Source organism: Triticum urartu, chromosome 1A (assembly GCF_056163025.1).
Source record: "Triticum urartu cultivar PI428250 chromosome 1A, HENAU_Tu73, whole genome shotgun sequence".
In the NCBI taxonomy this organism is placed as follows: Eukaryota; Viridiplantae; Streptophyta; class Magnoliopsida; order Poales; family Poaceae; genus Triticum; species Triticum urartu.
The window spans coordinates 507589922-507601499 of record NC_141873.1 but is presented as its reverse complement, the minus strand read 5'-3'; the positions used below and the strand labels follow the sequence as shown (position 1 = coordinate 507601499).

Here is an 11578-nt window from a genome sequence, read left to right as displayed (position 1 = left end):
CTTGCTATAAGTAGTCATGTGAATTTGGTATTCGTTCGTTATTTTGATGAGATGTATGTTGTCATCCCTCTACTGGTGTCATGTGAACGTCGACTACATGACACTTCACCATTGTTTGGGCCTAGAGGGAGGCATTGGGAAGTAATAAGTAGATGATGGGTTGCTAGAGTGACAGAAGCTTAAACCCTAGTTTATGCGTTGCTTCGTAAGGGGCTGATTTGGATTCATATGTTTCATGCTATGGTTAGGTTTACCTTAATACTTCTGTTGTAGTTGCGGATGCTTGCAATGGGGGTTAATCATAAGTGGGGTGTTTGTCCAAGTAAGGACAGTACCCAAGCACCGGTCCACCCACATATGAAATTATCAAAGTATCGAACGTGAATCATATGAGCGTGATGAAAACTAGCTTGACGATAATGCCCATGTGTCCTCGGGAGCGCTTTCCTTCATATAAGAGTTTGTCCAGGCTTGTCCTTTGCTACAAAAAGGATTGGGCCACCTTGCTGCACCTTATTTACTTGCATTACTTGTTACTCATTACAAATTACCTTATCACAAAACTATCTGTTACCGATAATTTCAGTGCGTGCAGAGAATACCTTACTGACAACTACTTATCATTTCCTTCTGCTCCTCGTTGGGTTCGACACTCTTACTTATCGAAAAGGCTACGATACATCCCCTACACTTGTGGGTCATCAGTGCGACATTCTATAACTCAAGAATTCAAACTGAGGCATACTAAAAGAGTTAGTGAACGGAATATGAAGAAGGATGACATAATTAGAGAAGATTTGAAGTTATAGATAAAGTCTTCTTATTGTTAGACCAGACTTGCATGTGTTGCACTCGAAGAGGCTGGAGTCCATGCTTTCTTGAGAGATGAAATAAGGCGACATGTGTTGCCAAAATAAATGAGTTATGTATTATACTTCTCTTTTAAAATTATTGTTTGTAGATATGTAACTTACTTTATTGACTTTCTTAATGAAATTCAGCCAAGCATTCTGAACAAGTTTCTGTCCTCAGTAATGTTTTAGCATGATCAGAAGGTAATATTTTTTGAATAGCTTGTTTTGTTGAATCTATTAATATAATTGTGATTATTTGCTGCTTGTACAAATGAAGGTTCTATTTGTAACAATGCAAGTGGGTCAAGTAGAAAATTTATTGATATAGTTGAATCAAATGTTGAACATATGGTTGTTTTAACCTATCCAAATCTAATGAATATTTTTCATTGTGAAAAATACTTTTAGTTCATAATTGTTGTGCCGATGCACTAAGCTTGGTGAACTTATGTGTGGGATATGAAGGAGAAAGTAAGCAACACTTTAGATCCATAGTGTGCAAATGGTACTGCATCATACATGAAAGAAAGGCATGAAACATGTGCTTATATATATTTGACTGTACTGAAAAGTTATTGAGTATTTAGAGTTGCTTTCATCATCTTGGATGGTCAAAGAAATTTCATCATCCAACGTACCACTTCAGAGGTATATTCCATTATTCATGTTTATCTGTAAAACTAATTTATTTCTTCTAATTATGGCAAATGCAGGGAAGATTCAGCAATTGCATCTCTGATGATAGCAATGTACTTTGATGGCATTGAAGTAAAATAAAAACTAACCAAGGTACATTTGAATGTTAATGTTTCATTCTAATTTGTTTATCAGCTCTATTGCTACTTACATAATTGCACATTTTTTAGTACACATTTTCTATTATACGAGTACTAATGTTATGGCATTTACAAAAAATGGACTGTAATAAAGGAAAGCTAGCTGCCTTTACATCTTCATCAAATGATGTAGAAATTATAGATCAACATTCTTACGCATGAACTAAATATTTACTATTTGTAATAAGGATTAAGGTGTTGTGTGTTGACACATATAAGTTTGTATTGATTATTTTAATTATATGTAATTGTAGTATCTTAGAATGATTAGACATAATATTTGAATTGTAATGCCATATTAAAGAGTTTGAACAATTTATATTAATTGATCTTGTTGTCATGGTGACCCACTTACAGATACTCAGTACTAACTGAATGTATACTACAAGTGTTAACTCACTGATAGGATACAATAATTATATGTATATATTGAGAAGAATTTATAGGATGAGAAACTATTGAATTAGTAAAGATTGTTAAATATAATGTGAACAACATTTATATTTACTAGAAGATCAGTCGATTACATCATTGTCAATTAAAGTACAATCTTCGTAGAAAAGATGTGAAAACCTACAATATCCCTAGAATTGAAGGACGCGGACGACAAAGAACTTATTTATCGTCGCTCTCTTTGCCGAGCAGGTTTGTCGTCGATGGCAGACGACAAAGAGCTTTGATGTCCGCTTTTGGTGCCTTTGCCATCTGCCATGGCAGACTTCAAATAAGCTGATTCCTGTAGTGCCACCTTGTCCATGATAATCCTATCATGCATTAACGATGTTTTTGTGGGTTGAACCACTTGGTCGACAACCTGATTGAGTCAATCATTCGCCACCTTTGTAAATATGAAGTTAACGTTAAGAAGGGATGTCAATATGTACAATGGAAATTGATTAGCCTCTTTAGTCATGGGCATCAAAATAATTTCACAAAAAATAGTCTTAAAAGCTTAGGGTGCTCCACATGGAGGTCCTCAAACAACTCCCCAACCTCCTAGAAGGTTTGATAGGCTCGGTTGAGAAGTCATCCGATCTAGGCAATTTATTATGAATACAACTTCGCTCACCCTGTGTTCAGAAAAGAGGGGTTCCAAGGAGCTTGTTTTGACCATCCAAAACCTATTGAGATGTCATCTATTGAATCATTTAGAGAGAAATTACTCTAATTAATTGGGAGTTCCAAATAGACATATTATTTGGTAGTATAAGTCCATAGGGAAGTCGTGGAGAGAGAGAGAGAGATGTTGCTACGTAGCTACTACATCCAAATGGTAGCCTGAAAAAGACACCACTCAAGTGTAATCATGAGAGTGCATAATACATCTATTTATTTGAGCCGGCTAATTTAGATTGGATCTAAAGGAAGACTTTTTGGAGATTGGATCAATTGTTATCCTAGTCCATCCCTTGCAAAGAAATATTTAGTGTATAGCCACCCCTAAAACATTGTAATAATACGCAAAGGAGATATATATAGGGGAGAAGGCAATGCCCTCGGACAAGCAGACACGGGTGGGAGTACTACGTGGGTCATATGATGAACTCACTCGGCAGGGTTGGACACATGGGTCAGTTGCATGGACTCCCTAGTGGTTGCCAAGGGTTGGCTTTTGTCATGTTTCCCTATCTTTCCTCCTTCATGTGTAATCTTTGAATATTTTCTCAAATTTTGTGGTTTTCTTTCAACTAACGAAAACATGAAATTTGTTAGCAGTGACTAGTAGGTTAGTCCTAAAGGAAAAATATCATATATGAGAAATTATTAAACTTTAAAGGAATATATGCGCTTCTGGTTGTAGTTGTCAAAAAACAACATAAGGGTTATACAGTGACAATGTTAGACATCAGAAATTTAATATAAGCTTCGTTCCACAAAAATATGGAAGTCCTACTCTTATTGTTGAGGATATCAAGGAAAAAGAATAAAGAAGGGTGAGCGAGAACTCCATTGAAAGGAAAAACTCCAAACATGTGAACTTATGATAGAGAACCTTTTATTTGCATCAACAAGAGGTCAAATTTCCACCGAGAGGCAAGGTTGGAGAAAGTGCTAGCCTAGAACCTAGGTAGTGTTTAAGAACCCTAAGTGTAGCCTAGGTGGATGTATAGAATTGGCTATCAAGGTATATTTGGGGTTATATATGTGTACCAATATTAACTTAGATCATACATGTGAGTAAACTACCACATCTAGCCTTTAGAATATGGCCTAGGCCCATTCGACAAATCTATGTAACAAGGCATGATTTCTCGCTTGAGTGGATAATTTCTTTCTTCCACTGCCTAGAGTTTCGCTTATGCCCTAGGCGAGGCATTTGGTCGTTGCCTAACACCTAAGGGTGTCTAAGCGCCTTCTCGGTGCTGCCTTTTCTAGCATAGCCGAGAGATCTCTTCACACCACACTTGAGATGAAATCCCCTTCCATAAGAATGAGATGCCTTACAAGCTACTACGAGGCATTTTTATAGGCTCTTGGACTTGTACAAAATACTAGAAATACTTTTTTTACTACAACCATCATCGCTCTTGGCAAGGAGGGAAAATAAGGACACCTCGTAGTATTAGGGCTTCGTTTTTTGATATTTTTCTGAATTTTTGAGGGTATGTGTCCTACTCAAGGAGGCGAGGAGGCGATGGCTCTTTGATGATGGGATACGATTCTCCTTGCCTAGCCCCCATTCTGACGGTGCTTCTACCATTGCTAGAGGGAGTGTGAAGGTTTGTCTCATGGGATTCGGTCGGCGTTTGTCTTCGGTGGATCCACATGGATCAGGTCTTTGTTCGTCGGCGGTGGATGTTGTTCTGGTGCACTGGTCTAGTAGTGATTAACGCGACGACTTTTCGATTGTCTACTACAAAGATTTGCCCACCTCCGGTGAGTGAGGGGCAAGGACGGCGGTGCATCTTCGGCTCGCTACAGTGCTTATAGTCGTTGCTAGGTGGTCTATGGATTTGGATGTCATTTTTACTTCTGTTGTTCTTTACATTACCGTGACAGTTAATGAATAGATTGGAAGCTTTTCCCCTAAAAACACGAAGGGAAACGTTTGGAGACGGTGCGCCGGCCGAAGCTTCGGCCGGTCGCCCGCTACCTCGTGCTCCTGTGTCAATGAGACCTGCATCCGCACCCTATCTGCTGCAGCCCAATCTCGCAGGCGAGGCCGCCGTCCACCCCCGCATCGCGCCCCTACCCCGATGTAGCCTAATCTCGCCGGCAAGGCCGCTCTACCCCCCGCATCGACCCTCTACCCGCGGCAGCCCAATCTCATCGGCGAGGCCGCCGTCCACTGCACGGCCGGCGATTTCCCCACGCGCACGACACATCCACCCCCTACCTACAGTCTTCACGCGCGCGCATCCCCTGCCCCCTCCTCCCGGGCTGTGTTTGGGCAACCACAAGCTCCATCGCCGGCGGCCAAGCGCTCCCTGGCCGCCTGCAGCCATGCCCGGATCCTCCCGCGTATACAAGTGTTGCAACCGTCACCTAGAAAAGCTTCAACAACCGTTGAAAAAAGCTTCAACCATAGACATAGAAAGCTTCAATGGCACTGCACAACAAGGGAAAGCTGCAACCGTTGTTGGATTTTGCTACTATCGGCAAAGCTTTTTGCTACATCCATCAGGCAGAGCTGCGACCTCGCGAAGGACGACAATGATTTTTTTGCTGCAACCGTAGCAGGATTTTGCTACTACCGTTGGAGGTTTTTGCTACATCCATGTAAGGCTGAGCTGCGACCTCGCGAAGGCGGCGACGGCGTTTTTGCTGCACCCGTAGTTTGATTTTGCTACTACCAGTGAAATTGTTTGCTACATCCATTGAGCTACAACGGGTGAGAAGCTACAACCATTGTGGAAAAAGCTACAACGGGTGAAACAAAAAGCTTTCAACCGCCCGCAGGCGCCGACGTGCTGCACGGGGATGCTTCAACCATCTAAAACTTTTTGCTACATGCGTCATTCTTTCTTGCAGGGACAAGAGAGAAGCAGATGTTACAACCGGTGCACATCGGAGCTACAACCGTCAACCCAAAATGCTACGACCGATGGCATTTTTTGCTGGAACCAGAGAAAGAATAGGCTTCGACAGACGTGCGTTATAGCTGCAACCATACTGAAAAATGCTACGTTCGGCAACCAAAAAAGCTACATCCGATTTTGAAAAAAGTTTCAACTGGATACGGGATAGCTGGAGATCCGCCACCGCACAGCCGAAAAAAGCTGCAACTGGCGTCGAGAATAGCTACTACCTGCTTTTAAAAAAGTTTCAAACTGAAAACAGCTAGATAACAATGGCGACCGGCGACGACGGTGCTGCGTGGCGGTGCTGCGATGGGCGCATGGCGAGCTACGACAGCAGGCCGGTGGCGACGCTGGAACCCTCATCTGGTGGTGCTACAATCAGGCGGTGTGACACACGTCGAGATGCAAGGCAGAGCTGCATCCGGCGAGCTGCGGCGGCTTCGGCGATCTGTGACATGGACCGGCCCCCGTGAGCTGCGACGTCGAGCAGGCCCGGCGAGGTGCGACGGGGCGGTCGAGCAGGCCCGGCGAGCTGCGACGGGGCGGCCAAGGGCGCGCACGAGGAGGCTGACCTGCAGATTTCCTTTTTTTCCCTCGCGCAAGGAAGAAGAAGGTAAGGGGGAATCGTTTTCTTTGGCGGGATCCAGCAGCCCAGGCGGTCGGATCCAACGGCTGCTGTGCGACCGGCCCAACAGTTGGGCCGGTGCGCCGGCGCAGATCGTTGCCCAAACACGAAAGGTGACATATATGGTTGATCTAGGGGCACGGTGGAAAGTGGATTTTATACTACAGTAATGCTCCAAGGTGCTGATTGACTTCTACTATATGACCCGTTTTTGACTTTTACCACTGTCTATTATCTTCACATGTACGAACAAAAAAGTACATGTAGATAAAAGTCATGGGATATGTGTGAAAAATGTTTTTCTATCACTAGTAGAAAAAGGGTCATCAGTGGTTTATAAGGGCCTTTAGTCCTGGTTTTCGAACCGGGACTAAAGGGTCGTTACTAAAGGCCCCCCCCCCCTTTAGTCCCGGTTCTTACACGAACCGGGACTAAAGGCCCTCCACGTGGCCGCTGGCTAGAACTCCACCAGCTCCACCTTTAGTCCCGGTTGGTAACATCAACCGGGACTAAAGGTATTTTTTTTGAATTTTTTTTGAATTTTTTTTCTTGATTTTTAAATTTCTGAATTATTTTATAATTTAATCTCTAATCACCCACCCCTCATCACTACTCAATTTAACCTCTAATCTCTAATCACCCCTCATCATTCGAAATCATCTAACTTCCCGATCATCACCCATCCCTCTCACTACTCCAGCCCGAGCACGCTTAACTTTCGGGTTCTATTCTCCTTCGTCTCCAAGTCTGCACTTATTGTTTTTCTGACAATAGTAAGATGTCAATCCTATTAACCCTCGGGAGTTTAGCTTGAGCATGAAGTCACACATTTCACTGTTTGAGTTTGAAACTATTATTGTACAAAACAATAATTATTTAGTAACACTAATATTTCTTGAATAAATAGTTTGACCACAATTTGACCACAGTTTGACCAGATTTGACCAAAATTCAGAAAAACTAATTATTTAGTAACACTAATATTTCTTGAATAAGTAGTTTGACCATTGTTAGTCCATAATTTGACCAGATTTGACAAAAATTCAAAAAAACTGAAATAATTATTTAGTAACACTAATATTCTTAAATAATTATTTAATAACACTAATACTTCCCGACTGTCTAGTACTGGTGTGCTGGTCCAATAGGGATTAACACGACAATTTCCCGATTGTCTAGTACAACAAGATTTGCCCGCCTCCGGTGAGTGAGGGGCGATGACGCCGACGCGTCTTTGGCTCACTACAGTGCATGTAGTCATCATTAAGTGGTCTACAGATCTGGATGTAATTTTTACTTCTGGTGTTCTTTATACTACCTTGTCAGTTGATGAATAGATCGGAAACTTTTCCAGCAAAAAAGAGGAAAAGTGATAGATATGGTTGGTCTAGGGAGCACCATGGAAAGTGCCTTTTATACTGCAGTAATGCTCCAAGCTGCTCATTGGCTTCTACTATATGACTCTTCTTTGACTTTTACCACACTATTATCTTCACATGTACGAACAAAGAGTACATGTAGATAAAAATTATAGGATATGTATGAAAAATGAATTTCTACCTGGGATCCATTGTTCTTCGTGCTTGTGCACTTGCTTTTCACTGATACACAGCGGAACATAAAGATGCACTTCCTAACAAGAAGAGACTAATGCACACCAACGCCCAAAATATTGGTAACGCTGTTAGCCGCTATGCAACCGGTCCGTAAAGTAACTAAATTAAAATAGTCTAACTATAACTCTTCTTTTTACTAGTACATATGAAACATTATGATGCCCTAAGATAACACAAAAAACACAACAAAACATTATTTATGTAACAACCAAAAATAAAACAATACAACTTAGACAATACTAGTAAGCGCACCAGATGACAACGCACGACACGTCGGATGTGGCAATTTCAAAGTGTTCGTCGTGTGTACAAGAAATTCACATGGTTGTAGTGAAACAATAAATTAATAAAAAAAGAGTTGAAAGAGAAAGGAGCCATGACAATCTTACGGCAATTTACAGGGGAAAAACATGATCACAAATCAAAACAGCCTTGTACTTCTTCGGTGGCTTAATGGTTAACCACGTTGCACTTCTTCCTGATCTCGCCCTGGCTTCCGGTGAGCGGGTTGGCGTTGCCCATCTTGATCATGGAGGCGGCGAAGTCGGCGAAGAACTCATCCTTGAATGCTCCGCTGGCATGGCGCTGGACGTAGGCGCGGGTGAAGGGGTCGGTAAGGAGGGCGCCGTCGGAGTGGAAGAGGCCCCTCCGCTTGCTCACCAGCTTGAAATAGTCGGTGTCGAAGGTCTTGAAGCTACCGGGGTCCATCTCCACGAGGGTGGTGTTGTCGTTGAGGCTGGCACACTTGCTCTTTAGCCGCATCATGTACTGCGGCTCCAGCGTGGGGTCGATGTCGCTGGGGTTCTCCATGCCGGTGAAGTTGTAGAGCCGGTCGGAGAAGGAGAAGCAGTGCGACGTCCCGATCGTGTGCCCGGCGGAGAGGACGACGAGGTCCTTGGCGTCGAGGTTCACGGCGGCGAAGAGCTGGGTGAGCACGGTGAAGTTGGCGGTAGGAGGTGGCAGGGCGTCGGTCTCGTTGGAGATGGACACGCTGCCGTCTCTCCGGCCGAGGGGAACTTCCCAGAATGGCCCCTTGCTCTAGAAAAACGATGATCGAGCAGCAGTAGAAGTTTAGAACTCGGCGCCTTCCACATGTACCGCGTGACGACATTTGCGAAATCGGCTAGTACTCACCAGCCAGACCGCGTCCCTGGCAATGAGGGCGAGCACGTCGGCGCAGGAGACGGTGTCGGGGCAGGCCTTCTCCACGGCGGCCTTCACCCTCTCGACGAAGCCGAAGCCTCGCAGCGTCTGGTTCGGCTGTGCGTCCTTCTCCGCTGTCTTGTTCGCCGAGTCCAGCAGAACAGACCCGTCGCACCCCTACATTCACGGGGATCAGGCCAGATGCAGTGGGAGTAGAGTACACATGCATGCAAATGTAGCTTACCCTGACGAAGCAGTCGTGGAAGTGCATCCTGAGGAGCGGCCCGGCTAGGCTGGGCGCCAGGGACAGCGCCCTCACCATCTCCCTCCTCACGACGTCCTCCACGCTGGGGCACGACTCGCTGTAGAACTTCTCGTGCAGCTGCGCCCGCGCGCACGTCGCCGCCACCGCCGCGAGCAGGAGCGCCACCATCAAAGACCTCGACGCCATCTTCACACGCCCCGAGGATGAGGGTGGCTAGGTAGCTAATTAGTCAGGGGAAGCTTGTGCTGCTGCTGCTGTTGCTGGACTGGCGCCCGAGAAATATATAGCGCCGGAGTGTCCCCACGCCTGCATGTGGTGGGCTGTCCTCCGGAGCAGCAGGTAAAATTTGCATGGTTTATTGAGTTGTTCCTTGTTTGCACTCTCCGGAATCTTTGCCGTGGCAGGTACACCGGCGGCGTGCCGTATGTATAATGGAGGCGGCCGGACAGCCAGACCCAGACGGAAGCACGTAGGCAGATCAACTCATTAACTAATTAGTCATCACGGAGCGGAATTCGCTGCCAAGTTTTAATCAACAAAGGGCCAGTGAAAGCCACCTACTGGTAGTTCGCAAACGTTGGAATCTCATGATCCATTTTTTTTTGAAAACCCACCATGTATTAATTAACTTAAAATGTTCGTACAATCATTCATCACAAACTTAGCCACACAGGGCGAAACAGAATTAAACATAATTCATCAAACCTATTATCGAAACTGAGCTTAGCAATCTCAAGAGCCACTGTATTAGCCCTCCTATTGATCTTGGATATGTGAAACTTCACCAGTAGCTTCTAGGTATTGACCGCCTTCTTCTTTAGGTCGATAAGGGGTGACCTTTCAAAGCAATCTTTTCCAAAAACAAAAGCCACAGAAGAGCAATCAATTTTCAAAAATGATGGGCATGTCAAGAGTGATACCGATATACAGGCCAGAAAGTGCCGCCCTAAGTTTCGCTTCCTCGGCGCTATAGCAAGCTCCGATATAATCCCACGATGAAACAATAACTTGTCCACAATGGTTTCTGATAATCAACCCCACACTCGCAACTTTAATGGCCTCCACAAAACTTGCATCGACATTAATCTTGAAGAACTCAGAGTTGGGTGGCTTCCAAGAGATAGAATTCCTCTCCATAGTGGTGGTTGGCTGAACTTCCCCCATCACTTGTTTACCTTTGTTGCACATCTCCACCTGCATGTTTGCATGACAAGACGAGAAAGAAGCCCAGTAATTTTCTACAAAGCTCACAGATGCCAAGATGGATTCCTTCCCTTTTCCAAAGATCAAATCATCCCTCAAATGCCAAGCTCTCCAGAACATGAATAATGTTTGCCCACACACCGTCGGATTTAATTGATCCAATAAAATAAGAAGCCAGTCGGGCCCAGAATATTTGAAATTCTCTCCAGCCGGTAAATTCCACACTTCCTTCAACGCCATACGAAACGTCCGAGCCTTGGGGCAACTCACCAATGCATGAAAAATACATTCATCCTCAATACCACAAATCGAGCACATACCTAGAATAGCTTGATGGTGTTTAACCCTGTTAACTTGAACCGCCAAACTATTAGAGGCAGCCCTCCACGCAAATATTCTAATCTTCTGGGGGACATTAGCCTTCCAAATTATATTCCAAAGCCTCCTTTCCCCATTCGTGGCACCACTAGAGTTACCTGGATCAACCTTTGATTCCTGAAGATTGAGTGCCAGCCTATACACACTTTTCACAGAGAACAAACCACTCTTCTCATCGTGCTAAGCAATAACATCACCCTCACTCAACCTCAGAATACACAATTTTAGAATTTCATCTGCATCATGACTATAGAAAAGATGTCTGATCAGGTTCTCATCCCAACTCCTAGACCCAGTCATGAATAACTCGGACACCCATTTGATCCTAGTTCTATTCTTTTTAGCAGATATACGAAGGCCAGAATCCCTAGGGATCCAATTATCCCTCCAAATGTTTATACTAGAACTATCGACCACTCTCCATATGATACCTTTTTTTAGCAGATCGAGTCCATGCATAATTCCTTGCCACGTAAGGGAAGTTGCTTGAGGAAATACCGTATCAATAAGATGTCCATGAGGATAATATTTAGCTTTCAACACCTTTGCACATAGAGAATCCGGAAAAACCAATAAACGCCAAGCTTGTTTAGCCAAAAGCGCCCGATTAAAAATTCCGAGGTCACGAAAGCCCAT

The 11578-nt window shown here is 44.1% G+C and overlaps 1 protein-coding gene across 1 annotated transcript; it reads right to left on the bottom strand.

The window, feature by feature from the left end:
* Positions 1–8132: 8132 nt before the first annotated feature.
* LOC125537000 (peroxidase 1-like) lies at positions 8133–9629 on the bottom strand. The gene is made up of 3 exons (XM_048700286.2): positions 9341–9629; positions 9088–9273; positions 8133–8991 (listed from the first exon to the last, which is right to left on the bottom strand). The coding sequence occupies exons 1-3, from the start codon at positions 9545–9547 to the stop codon at positions 8404–8406; spliced, it is 981 nt and encodes a 326-aa protein (XP_048556243.1). The 5' UTR covers positions 9548–9629; the 3' UTR covers positions 8133–8403.
* Positions 9630–11578: the final 1949 nt, after the last annotated feature.